The sequence below is a fragment of the Falco rusticolus genome, chromosome 17, assembly GCF_015220075.1.
Source record: "Falco rusticolus isolate bFalRus1 chromosome 17, bFalRus1.pri, whole genome shotgun sequence".
Taxonomy (NCBI): domain Eukaryota; kingdom Metazoa; phylum Chordata; class Aves; order Falconiformes; family Falconidae; genus Falco; species Falco rusticolus.
In genome coordinates, this window is record NC_051203.1 from 48815 (window position 1) to 69911 (window position 21097).

General features: G+C 54.9%; 1 protein-coding gene across 13 annotated transcripts in view; it reads left to right on the top strand.

Moving 5' to 3' along the window:
- LOC119158510 (voltage-dependent L-type calcium channel subunit alpha-1S-like) overlaps positions 1-21097 on the top strand; it is a 45999-nt gene that overhangs the window by 22421 nt on the left and 2481 nt on the right. For 4 of the 13 annotated variants that reach the window (XR_005107889.1, XM_037410566.1, XM_037410562.1 and 1 more), the window contains 21 exons: positions 24-130; positions 576-663; positions 919-1026; positions 1841-1893; positions 2164-2310; positions 2592-2793; positions 4215-4373; positions 4717-4827; positions 5337-5420; positions 8784-8840; positions 13129-13257; positions 13902-13967; positions 14483-14574; positions 15056-15215; positions 15772-15899; positions 16317-16413; positions 17799-17901; positions 18385-18486; positions 18609-18733; positions 19808-19936; positions 20668-20867. Coding sequence is in view for 10 of the 13 variants with exons in the window: in XM_037410566.1 (XP_037266463.1) it covers positions 24-130; positions 576-663; positions 919-1026; positions 1841-1893; positions 2164-2310; positions 2592-2793; positions 4215-4373; positions 4717-4827; positions 5337-5420; positions 8784-8840; positions 13129-13257; positions 13902-13967; positions 14483-14574; positions 15056-15215; positions 15772-15899; positions 16317-16413; positions 17799-17901; positions 18385-18486; positions 18609-18733; positions 19808-19936; positions 20668-20867 (2447 nt within the window). In the remaining 3 variants the exon portion in view is untranslated. Of the gene's footprint in view, positions 1-23; positions 131-575; positions 664-918; positions 1027-1840; positions 1894-2163; positions 2311-2591; positions 2794-4214; positions 4374-4716; positions 4828-5336; positions 5421-8783; positions 8841-13128; positions 13258-13901; positions 13968-14482; positions 14575-15055; positions 15216-15771; positions 15900-16316; positions 16414-17798; positions 17902-18384; positions 18487-18608; positions 18734-19745; positions 19937-20667; positions 20868-21097 lie in introns of those variants that run through there. The other 9 variants (XR_005107890.1, XM_037410563.1, XM_037410560.1 and 6 more) reach the window with 6 other exon arrangements.

Here is a 21097-nt window from a genome sequence, read left to right on the forward strand (position 1 = left end):
TCCTAACTCCTTCTGCTCCACAGATGACAGCCTACGGTGCTTTCCTGCACAAAGGCTCCTTCTGCAGGAACTCTTTCAACATCCTCGATTTGCTGGTGGTCGCTGTCTCCCTCATCTCCATGGGAATTGAGTAAGCATTTCCACACTTGACAGGGTGGGCACAGGTCTGTTTAGCCTGGCAGGGTATCTGGAGTGCTGCAGCTCTCTGAGTTGGATGGAAAAGGAGCAGCCAGCCCAAGGGCCAAGCATTAGCCCATGTGCTAGTGTCCCTAAAGTCATGCTTTACTAGTGACAGGGAGGGGGACAGGGCATGCACAACGGGGAGTCAGGGAGGCAAACTCCTTGAGTGTCAAAGGTGAAGATCTGAGCAGGAATTCCATCTGGATCTGCCTTCTCCAGCTGCCAGTGTCCCTTGGTCTTATGTGTGGTGATGGGTTAGCGATATCCGCATGTCTCTGCCATCCCTTGCCCCTCACCTCTGGTCCCAGCTTGGCCTCTATGACTGCTTGCTGGGGCTGTGTCAGGCTGGCCTGGGCAGGGGAATTGCTCCATCTCAGCTCTGCCTTCCTTCTCAGGTCCAGTGCCATCTCAGTGGTGAAGATCCTCCGGGTGCTGAGGGTGCTGAGGCCCCTGCGAGCCATTAACAGGGCAAAGGGGCTAAAGGTAAAGAGGGAGGCTGGGGCTAGGGGTCCTTGGCCCTTACAAGAGGTTATGTGGCAGACATCATGCCCTGTGGGGTTTGTGAGGCCAGGAACCCAATTCCCACTCCCCATCTGTGGAAGGAGTCTGCCCCATCCCACTGCTCTTGGCAGATTCCCACTCTTCCTGGGGCCCATCCCTGCAGTGAAAGGGTGTGGGACATGCAGCAGGGGCTTGCCCTAGGCATGCTTACCTGTGCACTGTCCTCAACCTCTGCAGCACGTGGTCCAGTGTGTATTCGTGGCCATCAAGACTATCGGTAACATTGTGGTCGTCACAACATTGCTGCAGTTCATGTTTGCCTGCATTGGAGTCCAGCTCTTCAAGGTGAGATGTGTCTCAGATGGGCAGGAAAGATGTTCTGCTCAGGCACATCCTGGACAGGCTCTCCTAGTCATAGCCCTTGGGGATGGTGCCTCTCAGTGTTGAAGTCAGCACAGGCCGTACTCTCTGCAAGAAGACCTGCCTGCACCAGACCTGCTGGCAAAAGACCTTGCGGTGAGAGGAAGGCAGGAAACACCCAGGATACTGCCAGGTCCAGACAACACATGTAAAGGGACCAGCTGCCTTTGCCCCACTTTGTGCTTCAGTTTCCCCTTTCTAAGGCAGCAAGTGCTTCTGACTTCCTCCGTGCTTTGAATGCAAAGTTTCCTTTTTCACAGCACTACTCTTGCTCTCTGGACCTTGGCTGCTCCAAGGGAGAGCTGGCCCTGGCTGAGCTCAGTTTTGTTCTAATAATTGAGCTTAAATTCCCAGCCAATATGAGGAGAGCTTTCAGGACACCTTGCAGACAGAGAAGACCTGTCAGCATACCTTAACTTTTAGTTAATTCTAAGGTTGTTGCTTTCTTTCCTCTTCTCCAAATAGTTGGCTCCCAGATAGGATGAGCTAGACACTAGGCAACATTTACTTGTCTCAGCATGGGATTGACCCTAGGGTCTCCTGTGGCTCCTGAAACACTCTGTGAACTGGGTTGTGTTGGAATGCAGAGTGGGGAAGCCAGCAGTGGTGTGAGGCAGGGGCCAGAGTCAGCACAGAGGCAGGGTGGGGACTGACTGTGGGCTGTGAAAAAGTCAAAACTCCCCAGAGTTTCTGAAGTCACAGCAAAATCATAGCCTCTTCTGATCTCTGTTAAATGCAGGGCAAGTTTTATAGATGCACAGATCCATCCAAGATGACAGAGAAGGACTGCAGGTAAGAGCTCTCTGCAGCTCAGCCCCAGCAGGGCAGTGGCCAGAGATGGGAGTGGTGTGTGTGGCAGGGGTCACTTGTGTTCCTCCATGGGGATGTTGCATCAAAAATTGGACCTGAGGTCTCGTGCTGTTCTCTCTCCCGCTGGGGTAAATCAGAAACAAGTACAGGGTTATCCTCCCCTCCCAGGGATGAAAGAACCCTGGGCCAACACTGCAGCAGGTGGGCTGAAAGGGACCCTGCCTGGTGAGCACCACATCCCTTCTGCTGCAGGGGTTATTTCATCAACTACGTGGACGGGGACCCCAAGCAGATTGAGCTACAGCAGCGTGTCTGGTTGCCCAGCAACTTCCACTTCGACAATGTCTTCTCAGCCATGATGTCACTTTTCACTGTCTCCACCTTCGAGGGCTGGCCACAGTGAGTCTGGCTGCATGCGGGGCCTGCCAAGGGATGGGTCTGTGCTGGGAGCAGGTCACTGCCATAGGCCTTTACCGTGGTAAAGAAAGAAGAGCTGCCCAGGCTGAGGAGCAGGGCTAGCCATCCTGGCAGTGGCTGTGCAGCTGACAAGGTCATCCCAGCAGCCCTGTCCCACCACTGTTGGATTTGGGATGTCCCCTGAGCTCTCTGTAACCTTCAAGAGGAGATGTGGTCTTTCCCAGCTAATTAGGATCTCTGTTGCCTTGCTATCCCTCCTGTAGGCTGCTGTATATGGCTATTGACACTAACGCTGAGGATACAGGCCCTATCTACAACTATCGGGTGGAGATTGCAATGTTCTTCATCATCTACATCATCCTCATTGCCTTCTTCATGATGAATATCTTTGTGGGCTTTGTCATTGTCACTTTCCAGGAGCAGGGGGAGAGCGAGTACAAGAATTGTGAGCTGGACAAGAACCAGGTAATGGGACTGCTGGGACAGGGCAAGGTGGACCAGCCCTGGATCTGGCACTGCTGGGACTGGCTAATTTGGATCAACCCTTAGTGGTGCCACTGGTGGCGCAGAAAAGTTGAACGTGCCCCAGATCTGTTTGCTGCTGGGGCAGGGTGAGGTGGACCCAAGCCTGGCCACAGTGCAGGCCTTCCAAGGGAAGGGCAAAGTGGACCAGAACCAGGGAGTGGGCCTTCTGCTGCAAGCAGGTGCTCACACTGAGCTGGATCAGTGTTGTGCTCAGTTCTGGGCTTCCCAGTAGAAAAGTGACATGGATGTACCAGGGCGAGTCCAGCAAAGAGCCACTGATATGACTGAGGGTCTGAAGCATCTGTCATGTAAGGAGAGGCTGAGAGCTGAGTCTGGTGATGAGAAGAGAAAGCTCAAAGGGATCTTACCTATGTGTATAAATACCTAATGGGAGGGTGTAAAGAAGATGGAACCAGGCTCTTTTCGGTTGTGCTCATTTAACAGGGCAAAAGGCAATGGGCACAAACTGAAGAAAACAAGAAATTCCATTTAAACATTAAAAAAACCCTTTTTTTATGGTGAGGGTGGTCAGGCACTGAAACAGGATGCCCAGAGAGGTTGCGAAGTCTCCATCTTTGGAGGTATTCAAAACCCAGCTGGACACGGTCCTGGGCCACATGCTCTAGCTGGCCCTTCTTTAGGCAGGGAACAGTCACTAGACCATCTCCAGAGCCACTTTCCACTGTCAGCCCTTCTGTGGTGCTGGGGAACATCAAAGGTGAAAGCACCAGAAGCAAGACTGGCATCAGCAGAGGATGTGGCATGTTCTGGGAGGGACAGCTAGAGAGTTGCCTGCTGGCCCAGAGAAGGTGCTGGCATGCTCATTTGCTGAGCAAGCCTGCAGATGCAGCATGGTCACCTTGGGCTAAGGGTAGCAGGGGTCATCTGAGCTGCACATGAACTCAGCAGAAAATGCTCTGGCCTCCTGGGGAGGGAAGGGCCTGCTTAGTACCTCTCAGGTTCAGAGAGAAAACTCAGTGCCCCCTTCACCCCCGGTTCATGTGATGTCTTCAGGCTGGTCTTGGCCAGTCCTGAGAGACCCTGGGAAAGTGCCATGATAACCAGACAGGCTCTGGGCTGGAGTGGTCAGTACAAGGGCAGCATGGCAGTCTTTGGAGGCAAGCAGTGGCTTTGGAAACTTGATCCTGTGTACGTGCCCTGGGGGTGTATTTCCAGAAAGCACAGCAGATACTTGAACCATTGCTGTCCCTGGCCCATGTTGGTGAGCTAAGAGAAAAGGAGGAAATCCAGCTTGTGTCTGTGGGGACATGCAGTGTTGCCGGTGGTGCTGACTCTGTGTCTGTGCCCCTGGCACTGCCCTGTGCCCCACTGTGGGATTACACCTGCCCTCCCCTCCCCAGCGCCAGTGTGTGCAGTATGCGCTGAAGGCTCGTCCACTGCGGTGCTACATCCCCAAGAACCCCTATCAGTACCAAATCTGGTATGTGGTCACCTCCTCCTACTTTGAGTACCTCATGTTCTTCCTGATCCTGCTGAACACCATCTGCCTGGGCATGCAGGTAAGGGGCACAGTGCCCACCACGGGTGGTGGAGGAGTTTCCACAGCAGCAGGCGGGTTAGCTGAGCCCTGCCACCTCCAAGGGAGCTTCTGGGGAGAAGATCTTTCCTAAACAGCAAAGCTTGTGATGTGTGCTTACCACCCCTGGGGATAGGGGCAAAGTGGGACTGGTTAGATGTATGGAGCCCAGAGAAGGGGCTGCAAGGAAGAAATTTCCTTTTTTCTGATCATTGCTGAGCCATAGGTCTGAGGGACAGGGATCTGCATCCAGCACACACCTCTGAGTTCACAACGAAGGCTGGATCTGCCACGGGCTAACATGGTTCCTTCTGCCTTCTCGTCAGCATTACAACCAGTCTGCAGAAATGAACCACATCTCAGACATCCTCAATGTGGCCTTCACCATCCTTTTCACCCTGGAGATGATCCTCAAGCTCATGGCCTTTAAAGCCAAGGTGAGAGGAGGGCATGGTCAGGAGAGCAGGAGAGGACCTCAGTCCAGGCCAGGGGTGTCCATTAACCCTACATTTAGCATCTCTGGAGTACAAGCACCCCCAGGCCTGAAAATCCAGAGAAATTCTCCTTTTAAGACCCTTGGGGTCTCGCATGCACAGGACCTGTGAGTTTCTAGAAGGACTACTGTTTGTCAGAGCTACCATTGCTAGCCAAATCCAACCCAATCCAGTTGGCTATTGTTCCCATCTTCAAGGTCATCTGTCACTGGTGAGATCATAGCTCTAGCTACCTCAATCCACCCTTCTCATTTCACACCATCGCAAGACAGGACCAAACAATTGACCAGAGGGTGCAAGGTCTGACCACCACCCCTTCTTCTGACTCTCCCCAAGTTGGCAGAGGTCACTGGTGATTCTTCTGCCACTCCTTCCTCTGGGCACCATCATCTGTCTCCTCTTTGACTTAACCTTTGGATGTTCACTCCTCTTCTCTGGGTCTTCCCTGGCAGGGCTACTTTGGGGACCCCTGGAACGTCTTTGACTTCCTCATAGTGATTGGCAGCATCATTGACGTCATCCTCAGTGAGATTGATGTAAGTATCAGGCTGCTTGGGCACGAGGGTGTCCCTGCAGAGCACCACTGCTGACACCCACCTCAGGCTGTGCCACAGCACTTGCCCTGGGGTGAGACAGGCATGCTGGTGTGGTGTCTAGCTCTGCAGAGTGTTGGTGTCCTCTCCTCTCTCCCTGCTATGCTTGGTTCTGAGGAGGGACAAGCCAGGATCAGCCTGTGACATGGGTCTGTGGAGATCACAGCTGTGGCCCTGTGGAACTTCAAGCACTGTTTAAACATAACAGACCATCTCCAGCCAGCCAGCATGTCACAGTGGCCCCCTCCCCTCCCCTGAACCTGTAGGCACTGGGGTCCTATGGAACACAGTTTACTCACTGAGGACTGGACCACGAGTAGCAGGATGCATGCCAGCCCCTTCCCCCCTCACCCTGTCTGTCTTCCATGTGTGTGTCTGGACAGGCAGTCACCCACACATCCAGCCTCAGATCAGTGCAGGTATGAAGAAGAAGGGTTCCCACAGCTCCCTGTACCCACAGGACACTTCTGTCCCATGCCAGGAGAGGATCAGACATATCAAATTTCAAGGCATTTGCTTTGCATGTGTCTCTTTATACAGTGATACATACACATACACATACTGACTGTGTATGTGTGCATGTGTATACTCTACACATATTTCAGAAGCTCTACACCATATAAACTGCTTGGCTGGGTGGCTGCAGGCAGTGGCTATATGGTAAGTACTCTGCTGGGGAGCATTTTCAGAGCAGTGCTAGGAAGCCAGCATGCCACTCCCTTTCATAGCACTGGGACACCCGCACCTCATCCCTAGCACTGAAAATGCCCCTCTGCACAAGGAGGTCATGCTGCATTTAGCAGATCTGATGATAACCCTAGAAGCAGCTGTAGGATCGAGTAGATTATAGATTAACCCTCCCTAGTGACTTTGCATGCTGTCTCCTCTTGGGAGAAGGGCTTGCCAGCTCCAGTGTACTGCAGGGCTGTGTCTGGCAGAGATACTGCACTGCTACCCCTGCACCAGGGTACCCTTCTGCTGTTCTCTGTGCCAGGGAGAAGAGGGCATTTAGGGGCCCTTGGTGACAGTTATCTGCCAGGTATGGAGGGTGGTCCAGGCCTTACCGAGCTGGGATGAACAAAACCATCCACCTTCCTCCCCTGTGACAGCAACATGCACCTCCCTGCGCAGACTTGCATGTTGATACTGCCGTCCTCTAGCCTCTGGGCTTCTCAGCCTTGATGAGCTCCCAGATTCCATGCCAGTACCAGCAGCTTTGATCTGTCACCAGATCCTCCAGGACCCCATCCTTGGCCCCCCAGCTCTCTGCACCTGTGAACTGGGTTCCCATTGCCTGTAGGATATAATTTCCTAATACACTATGCACTACCTCCTTCCCCATCCTGTTATCACTCAGGAATGAAGTCCAAATGGTGCTCAAGGCCCTGGACTGGGCAGTGATTTTCAGTCCTTGTGGAGTGAGAGACTGGGTCAGCTGGCACAGATGCCGAAGTACTGCTGTGCTTGCCATGGGTCTGTGGGGGTGCCCAGGGACACAGGTCATAGGCACCCGGAGGGGTCTGGTGCCCTGGCCAGGCTGGCAGGGTCTGACCCAGGTGCTGTGCCCTGCGTGCTGCAATGCTTTTGGCTGTGGCAGGGCTGTGCAGAGGGCCAGGAAGGATTTCACAAACGGCCCTATATGTCCTGAGCTTCCCTGGCCCTCTCCCCCAGGTCTGGGCGCTGCAGCAGTAGGAGCACTGGTTTCCCCACCAAGTCCCCCAGGCTCTTCAGGGACCTCCATCACAGACAGTCCTGCAGGTCTCATGCCGCGGTGACCATTTATGTCTCCTCCTGAGAGCAGGGCCCCTCCCAGCTGCCACCTCCATGTGCTTTCTTCTCTATCCAGCCCACATCTCTACTAGCATCACCAAGCTTTTCTCAGCCATCTGGTGATGTGCAGGAGGATTAGGAGGTGGGAGGGCAAACTCACCCCCCCCCCTTCTGGTAAGTGTCCTCCCTGCTGAGAGGTCAGTACAAGGTGGATCTGTTACCTATGGCCCCCAGGAGCTGTTTGCAACCACTGCAACCCATCACAGATCACCTTGCAGGTGCAGGCAGACCTTGGGGGGCTACAGTGTTTTCAGGAGGATGGCCTTCACAAAACAAGCTTGCACTGTGGTACAGGGGTGGTGAGTGACACCTCGCAGCAGCTGTGCCATTCCTGGTAGCAGCCAGGCACTCTGGTTTGCAAAGTCTGTCCTCTCCTCTCTCTTTCCATTCTGCCTCTTTTTTTCTCCTCCCTCATGTCTCTGTGTGTGGCTGTCAGGGTGAGGTGGTGGGGAGAATTGTGCTGTCAGGAGCTCTCTGCTAGCCACCACAGCCAGATCTTCATGGTTGTCCGTTCATTGAGTTCCCCCAGATCCCAGACGGTATTGAGGGATCTGGGGCAAAGGGAAAGTAGGGATGGGGGCTGCTCTGGCAATGCTACCCCAAGCTCTGAAGTGTAGGGGGCTGGCAGTGTCCATGCTTCTATGTCACTCCTGCCAATGCCTGGCCTGGAAACTTGGTCCCTTCACAAGGGCCAACCCTCCCAGCCTACCCAAAGCCTCCTGCAATCACTGGCTGGGCACCCAGGAACAAACCTGGTCTGTGCTAGGGGCACTGGGGCTGGGCCACCCCACTGAGGGTCAGGTGTTGGTGTCTGCACTGGGATACCCCCTGCCCCAAAGTATCCTAGGGTCTCTGCAGAGAAGAGTGTGTCTCCAGCTAGCTTCGAGGAGCCTCAGGGGTTTGTGCGTGTGTGTGTGTAAGCACACCCCTGCGTGTGAACACGTGCCTTGTGTGTGCCGATGTGTGTGCAGACCAGCAGTTCCTGCCTCTTGGGTTGGTGGGTGAACAGTACCAGGCAGGGAAGGGTTTGTCTCCTACCTCCTGAAAGCAGCCCAGCTTGCTGTGGAGGAGCCATGGGTTGGCTTGAGCTGGTCAGCTTGCCTCCAGATCCCACCTCTGGCCTGACCTGGGTTGTGACCATGGGAACCAGAAAAATTACACAGTTCTGAGGTTTAGCCCAGATTTCCTGGCCCATACACACCTTACTCCTTACGTGGGTAAGTCCTTCATGATCAGTGCATCTCCCTGGCCATCCATCTGCTGCCTCTGCCCCTCAAAAGTCATCTTGCCTTGTCAGTGAGCCTGTGACAGTGGGTCTCTGCCTGTCCTTCCCCTGTACTCCTCCTCTTGTCCTCAATTTCCATCTTACTCTTCCTTCTGTGTCCAAGTTGTCTTCTTCTGCCACCACTCATCCCTCCCTCCATCCCTCTTGTTCCTGCCTCACTTCTCCTGCTGACTTTCTTGTTCTCTTGACAGACTGTTCTTGCATCCAGTGGCGGATTGTACTGCCTCAGCGGAGGCTGTGATAGCATCGTAAATATCAGCTGCATGTGCTTGTGGTGCGCCCCTCTCCCCTTTGCTGCCCGTGGCCGTACCAGTGTGCCTGTGGCCAGTGTTTGCATGTGTCCTGCATGTCATTAAACTACACCAGACCCAGCTGCTCTCTCTGCGGTGCAGCTCCCCTTCCTGAGAGGGACTCAGGGCAAGACACCTCACACACAGGCACCCCTTCCCACCCTGAGATGTACCAGGCTGTTCCCCAGCCCTCCTGAGTCCATTTGCTGGCCCAGTCCTGCCCTCCAGCACTGCAATACCTGACCTGAATGGGGCATCTAACAAAGGTGTTCTTGGCTGTTGAGGGCAGGCCACTTGGCATGGTTCCTCTGAAGGGATTGGCCTGCACGATTACAGCCTCTGAAACTGTTAGCTGGAGAAATGGTTAGAGAGGTAACTCTTGCACCATGCCTTCCCTCAGGGGGCTGACTGTGTACCATGATTCCTGGCCTGATGTGCTGGGAGGCTGAGTGGGTCAAGCCCTGTGCTGGTGGCTGAGACCACCATGGGGGTGCAGTGGGGTGAGATGCCCTGGGTTGGCCCATAGGAGCTCCCGTAGGAACTCTGAAAACAGGCAGGGGCTGGCTGCAGGGTCCCATGAGCTAGAGCCTCTTCCCAGGGCTCCCAGGGCCCTGGTGTTGGGAACTGCAGAGGACAGGCTGGCCTTTGCTAGGCACTGCCCAGGTCCTGATGGTGGGGACATGATGCACTGGAGCTGATGAGATGTTCCTGACCACCATGCTCTCTGGGCAGGTGCTAGGCACTAGGAGAGTGAAAGGCAAAAGAAAGAGACGTGGGGAGAGGAGATGGTGTTGTCCATTGCAGCCCTGGGAACTCAGAAATGCCAGACTGGGCAAAATGGAGCTGCTGGGAGGGGTGTTTGCAGATGGGGTCTGTTGCCCTGAAATAGCTGGAAGCAAGTGAGCTGGATGATGGGAGTGAGGGGGATCCAGTGGCAGCAGTAAAGCTCTGAGAGGCCAAGGTGGCAGTGGGAAAGATATTCCAAGCAGTCATGGCAGTTGGGATGAACAGTGCCTGGAGTGTGTGGAAGAACTTCCTGACACAGTTGGTCGGTGAGGCGACCAGGCGAGATGCCTCCTGGACCTTCTGCTTACAAGCAGGGAAGGACGGGTGGGTGATGTGTTGGTCAAAGGATGTCTTAGGCACAATGATCATGAGATGATACAATTTCCAATTCTTGGAAAAATAAGGAGGATGTTCATCAGAACTGCTACCTTGGACTTCTGGGGGACAACTTTGGCCTGTTTAAGAGCCTGGTTGGCAGAGTCCCCTGGGAGACAGTCCTGAAGGGCAAAGGGGTCCGGGAAGGCTGGACATTCTTCAAGAAGTCTTAAAGGCACAGGAGCAGGCTGTCCCCATTTCCAAAAAACAAGCCAGCAGGGGAGAAGACTGGCCTGGCTGAGCAGAGAGCTTTGGCTGGAACTAGGAGGGGAAATGGAGAGTTTACCACCCACGGGAGGGGCAGGCAACTCTGGAGGACTAAAAGTATGTCACAAATTTCTGCAGAGCGAAGATTAGAGAGGTGGAAGCCCAGCTAGAACTCAGGCTGCTCACTGCCATAAAATAGAACAAAAAAAAGTTTTTACAAATACATTAGAAACCAAAAGAGGGCTAAGGAGAATCTTCATCTTTTATTGGATGCAGCACAGAACATTGCCAGAAAGGATGAGGAAAAGGCTGAGGTGCTTAATGCTTTCTTTGCCTCAATCTTTAACAGCAAGACCAGGTTCCATCTGGGTACCCAGCCCCTGAGCTGGAAGACAGGGATGAGGAGTGGAATGAAGTCCCCACAGTCCAGGAGGAAGTAGTTAGTGACCTGCTGCTCTATTTAGACACACACAAGTCTATGGCACCGCGTGGGATCCACGCAAGGGTATTGAGGGAGCCAGCAGAGGAGCTCACCAAGCTGCTCTCCATCATCTGTCGGCAGCCCTGACTAACTGGGGACCTCCCAGAAGACTGGGAGGTAGCCAATGTGACATTCATCCACAAGAAGGGCAGGAAGGAGGATCTGGGGAACTACAGGCCTCTCAGCCTGACCTTGGTGCCAGGGAAGGTTATGGAGCAGGTTGTCCTGAGCACCATCACATGGCAGGGGCAGGGCAACCAGAGGATCTGGCCCAGCCAGCACAAGTTTATGAAAGGCAGGTCCAGCTTGAACCTGATCTCCTTCTATGACAAGATGACCTGTTGAGTGGCTGAGGGAAAGACTGTGGATGTTGTCCTTGTGGACCTTAGCAAATCCTTTGACACCATCTCCCACAGCATCTCCTGGAGAAACTGTCTGCTCGTGGCCAGGACGGGTGTGCTCTGTGCTGGGTTAAAAGCTGGCTGGATGGCCAAGCCAGAGAGTGGTGGGGAATGGGGTTACATCCCGCTGGCACCGGTCACACGGGGTGTCCCCAGGGCTCAGTGCTGGGGCCACTCCTGTTTAATATCGATGATCTGGATGAGGGGATCGAGCGCTCCCTCAGTAAGCTTGCAGACAGCCCCAAGCTGGGGGGAGCGTTGATGTGGGGGAGGGCAGGAGGCTCTGCAGAGGGATCTGGGCAGGCTGGGCCGATGGGCCAAGGCCAGTTGTAGGAGGTTCAACACGGCTCAGTGCCGGGTCCGGCACCTGGGTCACACCAGCCCCACGCAGCGCTGCGGGCTGGGGGCAGGGGGCTGGGAACTGCCCGGAGGGAAAGGGCCTGGGGGGCTGGCTGACGGCAAACTGAACGTGAGCCCCCCGTGTGCCCACGTGGCCAAGGAGCCCAACAGCGTCCTGGCTTGTGGCACAACAGTGTGGCCAGCAGGACCAGGGCAGTGACCGTCCCCCTGCACTCGGCACTGGCGCAGCTGCACCCCCAACCCCGGGTTCAGTTTCGGCCCCTCACTCAGGAGGGACAGTGAGGGGCTGGAGCGTGTCCAGAGCCGGGCAGCGGGGCTGGGGCAGGGGCTGGGGCACAAGCGCTCTGAGGAGCGGCTGGGGGAACTGGGGGGGTTCAGCCTGGAGAGGAGGCGGCTCGGGGGGGCCCTCATGGCTCCCTACAGCTGCCGGACGGGAGGCTGTAGCGAGGTGGGTATCCATCTCTTCTCCCAAGGAACAAGTGATAGGACGAGAGGAAACGGCCTCAAGTTGCACCAGGGGAGGTTTAGGTTGGACATGAGGAAAAACATCTTCACCGAAAGGGTGGTCAGGCACTGGAGCAGGCTGCCCAGGAAAGCAGTGGGGTCACCATCCTTGGAGGTCTTTAAAACACGTACAGATGCATTGCTTAGGGACATGGTTTAGCGGTGGGCTTGACAGTGCTAGGTTAATGTTAGGACTTGGTGATCTTAAAGGTAACCTAAAGATTCTATGTTTCTATTTTTTTTGTATGGATCCTTGTGGTAGAGCCTGGGGCTGAGTCTGTGCCATGCTGGAGCAACCAGGGGAGCAGCTGACCAAGCCCTCGGCATCTCCAACTGCCAGTGTCCTGGGTGTTCCCAGACAAAACCTGGCCCTTTGGGCCCAGGACCTGTGCCTGCTGAACCCCCTCCTTCCTGACAATTCTGCCCTGAATCAAGGAGTCCCCAGCCCTGGCACACAGCTGTTCACCCCTCCAAGGAGGGGCCCACAGCCACCCCAAGAAAGCAGGCATCACTGCAGGTAGGGGTGACGCTGAGCAGTGCCGCCCCAGGCCCACCCCGCCTTCAGTCCCTCCTTTGGTCCCTGAAAGCCATGCTGGGACATTCCCAAACCAGCCTTTATGTACTTAAACAGCCATCATTAACCCTTCTTGTGCCTGGCCTACAGCTCACCTTACAAGCAGGCCCTAAGGTGGGAGAATCCCATATGGTGCATGCTGGGCGAAAGCCTTCAGGGACTTGAGCCTGTCCTTGGGTGGCCCTGTCTGGCATGCGTGTGGTGAACAGCACAGCTCTCCCAGCCTGCCTTACAGCATGCCTTTCTCCCTGCAGTGTCCCATCCCTCTGGCTAACAGGATTACTCTCATACTCATAATCGGGCATCCCAGCAGCCTGGGGACAGAGATGTGAGACAATGGAGCTGGGGAGATGAACATATTGGGAGGGCTGGAGGGAAGGTGCCAGCACATCCTCTTTTCAGTCTGGTCCTCCATGCAGGCAAGGGCTGCAGGGACCAGGACTGGTGCCTGGGGGAGGGAATGTCATTACCCTTCCACCCCCCAGGATCTGGACCCTCTCTTGTCTGCCTGGAGGCATCAGCACCTGACACCCACCAAGTGTTCTGCTCTGCCTGCAGGACTCTGATGACAATTCTCGTGTCTCCATCACTTTCTTCCGACTGTTCCGGGTGATGCGGCTGGTGAAGCTGCTGAGCCGGGGGGAAGGTGTCAGGACCCTCCTGTGGACCTTCATCAAGTCTTTCCAGGTATGTGAGTGTTCCCCTCCCAGACAAGCACGTGCCCTGGACTGGCAGCAAGTTCTGATCCTCAGGGCAGCTGCGTGAGCAGTCTGTCCTCACCAGGCAGAAGAAAGCTCCAGTGCTGGTAGGCTGCTGGCCTTAAACTGGACCAGGGGCTTGTGCTGTACAGGAGAACATTCCTGTATGGGCGTGAAGATGTGGGAGGGCTCCCTGGCTGACAACACCGTGTGTCAGTGCTGGGCTGAGCAAACAGGCAGGGCCTGCCCAGGTCCACCAGCCCCAGTCCCAGCGAGGCTGGGCTCTGCACCAAGTGGGTAGCTCAAGAGCATTCTGCAGCATCTCAGCACATAGCCCCTGAGCCTGGGCAGTTCCCTCAGCCCTGGGCGTTCCTGTGTTATGCTCAGCCTTTGTCCCAGCTGCAGAGACCTGATGCTCCCCCGGGGGCTGGCATAACCTGCCCATGCATTACAACTGGACAGTGGGGCTGGTGGGAGGGTGGTTAGAGGAGCAGGCAGAAAGCAAGCTATCCACTCCCCACATGGCGGCCAGGATGCTGGCCTCACACAGTAGCTCCAGACTCAAGCTCCTGTCTCTGGGTTGCCTTGATGCTGGGCTGTTGTCTCACATAAGCCGTGGTCCTTTTGTCACAGGCTCTGCCCTACGTGGCCCTGTTGATTGTGATGCTTTTCTTCATCTATGCTGTGATCGGGATGCAGGTGAGAGGCACAGGGGTGGGATTTGGTCTTGAGCAGATGCCCTGAGCCTAATAGCATCTGGGGAGATGGGATGGAAAGGGACTAGGTTGTCTGCCAGGCACTCCCTGGACTTTGCACATGATGGGACCATTTTACCCTGGTCTGCAAGGATGTTTACAGCCCCAGCAGCCTCCTTCCATCCTCAGGCTGCAGCTAGCTCAACTGAGGCATACAGCAAATAGCACTTTCAGAGTCAAAGACACAACCTAGACACAGTCACCAGTGCTTGTGCCTGGTTCAGAAGACCTTGTCTCCTTGGCCCGGAAGAAATGCAGCATAGACAGGGGCATTTTCAGCATAGGCAGGAATGTCCAAGGAGCTTGTGAGCCCCAGAGCACCCACAACCCAGTTTCAGTCTCTTCTGGGGACACCCAAAACCAAGTAAACAAGAGGAAGAGGAGCTCAGGGACAGGGGTGCTCTGGAAGGTAGTTGGTGCCTGAGAAAGGTGCTGTGATGCTGAAAAGGTGATTTACAGATGTTTGGGAAGATTGCCATGGTGGATGGGACCCAGATCAACCGAAACAACAACTTCCAAACCTTTCCACAAGCTGTGCTGCTGCTCTTCAGGTCAGTCTTGTCTTGGTGAGCTAACATCTTCAGAAGCGAGCTGGGCTCAGAGTCAGCATGGGAGCCCACCAGCCTGGAGTGAGGGAGACCAGCATTTCTCTGGTTGATTTCTTTTTTGCCCTACAGAAAAATCTCTTGAAGCAGTGGAAACATTTCAGGTTTGCTTGGTGCAGCTGAGTTGGAGGAGAGAGAGGCACTTTGGGGTTTCTATTCTCGATGTTTCTTTCCAAGACTGGATTTTAATTTGTGAATCTTGAGGAAACTCAAGGGGAAGCAACAGCTCAGTCCAAGCCTTTCCTCAGTTCCAAATGCTTCACTTTGGAGCTTTGAATAGGAGACTCCCCACAGCAGCCCAAGCCCAAGATCCTGGCTGCTCCTTTCCCAGTGGCTCCCCATCCCCCTGTGTGCTGGGCTGGCCACAGCCCTCCCTGCATGCCCAGCTCATCATGCTGAAGGACGAGCAGGCATCCCCTCTCCCCAGGTGTGCAACTGGTGAGGCCTGGCAGGAGATCCTACTGGACTGCAGCTACGGCAAGCTGTGTGACCCTGAGTCAGACTTTGCTGAGGGCGAGGAGTACACCTGCGGCACGGGTTTTGCCTACTTCTATTTCATCAGCTTCTACATGCTCTGTGCCTTCCTGGTATGCTGGCTTCCACGGGGCTCCCTTCGGCACCCCTGTCCTGGCCCTGGGTAGTCCCTGGTGTTGAGTTAGATTTGCATCTCATGGGGCTGAGCCCACAGCACCCTCTTCCTAGGGGCATCACCCCCCAGCCCATCAACCCAGCCATGCTGCAAACTTGGCACCGCATTCCTGTCAGGCCCAGGATCCCCCATTAGTTCCTTCCCACAGACAGCTTCCATGTGCTGCCATCCAGATGTGTCTATGTTGGCTCTCACAAGGGTGGCGAGGAAAGGTCCTGTGCCTGCTGCAGCCTTTAACATGATCTCCTTGGGTGGGAGGTCCATTCCTGCATGGGGTGACCCACAGCATCCCCTGGCTCCAGGGGAACTCAGGCTTCTCCTCCTGAGCACATCTGCCTGCATTTTCCCATGGTCCTGGGTAGGGCCTGTGCGCAGCACTGCCCTGTTCTGTGCTGCCAGCTGTGAAGGCTTTTGCTGTTCCTCTGCCAAGGGACCTGCTGAGTGCTTGGCCCTGCCCTAACTCGTGTCCTTCACATCAACTCCTCTGCCCTCAGATCATTAACCTCTTTGTGGCGGTCATCATGGATAACTTTGACTACCTCACTCGTGACTGGTCCATCCTTGGGCCCCATCACCTGGACGAGTTCAAACGGATCTGGGCTGAGTATGACCCTGAGGCCAAGTGAGTGACAGGGGATGCATGGCACAGAGGGGATGGTCTGTGGGAAGCCTGGGGCTGGCTGCCCTTAGACACACAATAGAGCTGTGGCACTAAGAGTTAGTTCCCAGTGTCTCAGAGGTGGATGTGGACTTGCCAGCATATTCCAGGGCTGATACAAGCCATCAGGAGGTTTGGGGACATAAGACTTCCAGTCCCCTCTTCATCCAGCCCAGGTGATGCTGCCAGCTCTTCCCATGCCACTGCACACCTTTATCTGCTGTCTGGTGCCATGAGGAACAGCTGCTTTCCCCAAGAGGAGCATAGGGAAGTGTAGGGATTTGCCCACCACAGGAGCACAGGGCAGGCTGCAAGCATGAACCCACCCAGCCCCTGCCTGAACCACTGTCCACCTGCTGATGCAGTTTGTCATCTCTGCAGGGGCAGAATCAAACACTTGGATGTAGTGACTTTGCTGAGACGTATCCAGCCTCCCCTGGGCTTCGGAAAGTTCTGCCCGCACCGTGTAGCTTGTAAGGTAAGAGCCAAGGGGGTGACAGGGTGTGTGAGCACAGGGTCACCTTCCCCAAGCTGTGTCTGCTTCCTCCCTAGAGAGGCTGAGGGTGACGATCCAGCCAGCTTCCCAGCATAATGGTTTATATGCATGCTCTGACCTCTTGTGTTTAATGGAAGGGAGTATTCTGGAGGCAAGGAGAGATGCTGTTAACCTGCACGGAGCTGATGTTTCAGGCTCCTGGAGATAAGGAACTGCCTGTGCTCAGCCCCACACTGGGGGGGGTCTCCGCCCAACCTGGACCGCTCCGTGCAGAGGGACTCCCGAGCCACACTGGTGTGCCCCACATCTGCATCTGCTGCAGGAGAAATTCTGGGCCTGAGTACCTGGCCATACCAACTGGGCTGTAGAATTTTGTTTCCAAGGGCTGATAGCACTGAGGGAGCTGGAAACACCATCTCTGTATGCATCAGTACACTTTACCTGGCTTAGCTCATTGTGCGCAAGTCCAGGGCCTGTGTGGGACTCAACGTGTAAACCACACGGGCAGGGGCTTAGGCACTGGTGTAAACCCTTGTGGGTCTTAAGCAAACTCATTAGGAGTTTTGATCCCCAGATCCCTCACAGCAGCCTGGGGCACTTTTTGGAGAGTGGAGCACAATGCAGAATTACTCCCATCTCCCTGACAGCAATACTGTGTCTCTTGCTGGCTGGTTGTTAAGCCTGGAGAAAAGGAGGCTGAGGGGAGACTTTATTGCTCTCCACAACTACTTGAAAGGCGGTTGTAGTGACATGGGTATACATCTCTTTTCCCAAGTAACAAGTGATAGACCAAGAGGAAACGGCCTCAAGTTCATCCAGGGGAGGTTTCGATTGGATATTAGGAAATAATTCTTCACTGAAAGGGTGGTCAGGCACTGGAACAGGCTGGCCAAGGAGGTGATTGAGTCACCATCCCTGGAGGTGTTTAAAAGACATGTAGATGTGGTGCTTAGGGACATGGTTTAGTGGTGGGCTTGGCAGTGCTAAGTTAATGTTTGGACTTGATGATCTTAAAGGTCTTTTCCAACCTAAATGATTCTATTATTTTCTCCGGTGGCACCAATGCCCCATAGATTGTGTTATTTCCACAGATCTGACCTGGTTCTCCCTGTAGCTTCATCTGGTTTAGCTGGCTGGTTAGGATCAGCAATGTTGCTGCCCGTGGCCTGTGTGCTGCCAAGCACTGGTGCAGAGCCCCGTGGGCCTGGATAGAGCTGGGAGGGCTCTTTGACCAGCAGCTCAGTGCCCTGAGCAGAGCCTCTCTCTGGCCAGTGTGGCTGCCCTCTGGCCAGGACAGGCTGTGTGTTTGTGGGGAGCTGCCAGACTGCTCTGGTGCCTGGAGTCACAGGTGTTGGTTTGCTTTGCAGCGTCTGGTGTGCATGAACATGCCCCTGAACAGCGATGGCACTGTCACTTTCAATGCAACTCTCTTTGCACTGGTGAGGACAGCCCTCAAGATCAAGACAGAAGGTAAGTTATGCTCCTGTCTGCCTCTATGGCCTGATGGGGTGACCCTCTTCTTGTGCTGCAGGGTGCTGGTTACACACTGTTCTACTCTGTCCAGGGACCTCAGGGCACTTGCCTATGAGGCTAGACCCTCTGGTGCAACCCTTAGCTTCATGCTATTAATTACCTCATTGGACCAGAGACCATGGCCATGTGCATGGGGCTGCTGAAACCAAGCCTGGAGGACATTATTAGCTGCAGGCACATGTGTTGCAGCCCTGGAGTGAACCAATGCCACCCCAGCTGAATAACTTAGCCCTGAACAGCTGAGGAGTGGTTCTGATCCAGTTACCGTCTCTGCCACAATGTACAGCCACCAGCCTCCCTTCCTGCACTGTTGAGTGTAGTCTGATCTCTCCCTGCACCAGATTTTCACATGCTTTTTCTTCACTCATGTTCACATTCCCCTGGGAATGAACCACTCTGTCCTGCTCACTTTTCTTGCAGGTAACTTTGAGCAGTCCAACGAGGAACTCAGAGCCATTATCAAAAAAATCTGGAAGAGAACAAGTATGAAGCTTTTGGACCAGGTCATCCCACCTATTGGAGGTATGCCACATGATGGTACTTCCCAGAGGGGCAGAGGGACATCTGGTCAGGGTCTCAACTGCTCTGACAGCTCCAGGGCCTTGTGATAGGCAGTATCGTCAGGTTGGTTTCCTCCCCTCCAGATGATGAAGTGACAGTGGGCAAATTCTATGCTACTTTCCTCATCCAAGAGCATTTCAGGAAGTTCATGAAGCGCCAGGAGGAGTATTACGGGTACCGGCCCAAGAAGAACCCTGTGGAGATCCAGGTTGGTAGTATGTGGGTGGTGTTGGAGGGGTGACCCTTCCTGGGGGCAGGCAGGGTGTGGTGGGGAGCTCTGCAGATCAGGCAAGAGGCTTCCCCCAGCTCAGGAAAGTCCAAGGTGAGAGACAGAGCTGCAGTGACACATGGGGACCTCTGTGCCTTGGTCTCTGGAAATGAGGTGGCCCTAAGTGCTGAACCGGCCATGAGCACCCCGCTGCTGAGGGTGACCTTAGTGTCCAGGGTGCAGGTAACTCCAGAAGCAAAGGAGATTTTCAGCTCCCTGCCCTCCTGACTTTGGCCACAGAGAGGGCTCAGCAGGGTCTGGGGCCTCACCAAGCAGTTTCTAAGATTTGGAAACCCCCTCCACAAACCAATGTCTGGGCCAAATGCTGCTCATCCAGGCCCTTATCCACCTACTCTTCTCCATTCCCAGGGCCTTCTCCTTTTCCTCACCTTAGCAGTGTTGCAGGTAGTTCTGTGTGCCTGGTGCTCTCTGTGTCATCTTTCTTTGTGCACTTTGTTGCACTTTGCCTAGTGCAACATCATGCGGAGTGGGGTTGGTGTGGCTCATCTTGAGCAGGACCACTGCAGTTAGAGAAGCCTGCACAACAGCCCTCAAGGGTGCTGTCAGGGTAGGACAGGAGAGGATTTAGGTACCTGGCCAGAGCAGCTGGGATGTCCCCAGCTTTTCCTGACCTTATAGAGAAGAAATAACTTGTAGAGATATAACACCAGGAACAAAAGGTGCAAGGCAAGCAACAGAGCCAGGCCCCAGATCAGCTATCTCCAGGTCAGGGACAAAGGCACAGCTACTCTTTGTGCATCACCAGCTCAGCCCTTCGTTAGGCTGCCCTTAGCATACCCCTTTGTGGGACAGCATTAGCCCAGAAGCTATTTTCACCAAGCACAGAACCAGCCAGTTGCAGGGCGACCCATGGCCTGTCCCTGGTAGGAGACCTGGCAGAGCAGCGTGGCTTACCTAGTGAACGTGATTCATTGTGTTTCCTTGTCCAAAGCCCAAAGTGAGAGGTGTGGTGGGGCCAGGCCACACCCAGCCATGCCTTCTTGTCCCCACCAGGCTGGGCTGAGGAGCATTGAAGAAGAAGCTGCTCCTGAAATCCATCGGGCCATTTCTGGGGACCTCACTGCTGAGGAGGAGCTGGAAAGAGCAATGGTGGAGGCTGCCATGGAGGAAGGGATATACAGGGTGAGTGCAGCCCTCAGGGCACCCCAGGTGGTGGTGGTCGCCCCAAGTCCCCATTTTAATGTGTTGGTGGTGGGTCAGTGTGGCTACCAGCAGCTGGAGGACAGTCCACAGAGGTAAGCCTGACCATGGAAGGCAGTGTGGACCACAAGGATGGGTCAGCACTTCTTTCCTCTCCCTGAGCGTTAGGACATCCTGGTTGAGTCATCCTGGGCAACCTGTTCTCCGCCTCAGTTTCCCCTCTGTAAAAGGACCCTGCTCATATGCCTGGCCGGGGTGTGCTGAATGTTTACCCACAGGTTTGGAGGGACCCATTCACACCTTCCATCAGGCTAAGGCAGGGTAGCTCAGGTGTTATCATTACCAGAGCAGAAACAGATTCACTTCCCACTCCCTGGGAGTCTTTGAGACAGCCTGGGCAGGTGTGGTGTTGCAGGGTTGCAACTCCTGCTGTGTTCAGAGGTTTCACTAGCTCAGGCTGTCCCACAGAGGTGGCAGGATTTGCCATGCACAGGGCTGGCTCCAATCCCAGTGCTGCTATGTGACCATCACCCCTCAGTGCCTCTGTTCTTCCCTACCAAGGCAGTCAGGCTTTTGAAACCATGTGGTCTGTGAGGCCCAAGTAGACAGACCAGAAGACTGCTGTTCCCATGGGCACCCCCACACGTCTCCTCCCATGGGAATGGCCCCAGAACAGCCCAGTGAGCCCCTGATGCCCTCCCTGTTGGTTGCAGAGAACAGGTGGCTTGTTTGGCCAGGTCGACAGCTTCCTGGAGCCCAGCAGCCCTCTGCAGCCCCAAGTGGCCAGCCAGAGGCCCCTGCAGTTCTTGGAGGTGGGCAGCGAGGACCTCGATTCCCCTGTCTTCCTTGATGACTTCCCCCAGGAAGGCAATACCAACAGCAACAATGCCAACAGCAACAACTGGCTGGAGGGGTAAGGGCTGGCGAGCCTCATGTGGGCGGGTGAGGAGGGGCAGAGCTGGGCCATGCCTGGTAGCTCCCAGAGGGGCTGTGCTGGCAGCTGGCTGTACATCAGTCTTGCCCAGGGTCTTCCTGGATGGGTAAGGTCTGGAGAAGTGGCCGAGTTGCAGCAGCGAGGTCCCTGCAGACTGGGGGAGGCATTGAACGATGGCTGTGGAAGTGGCTCCATGGTCACAGGAGCTT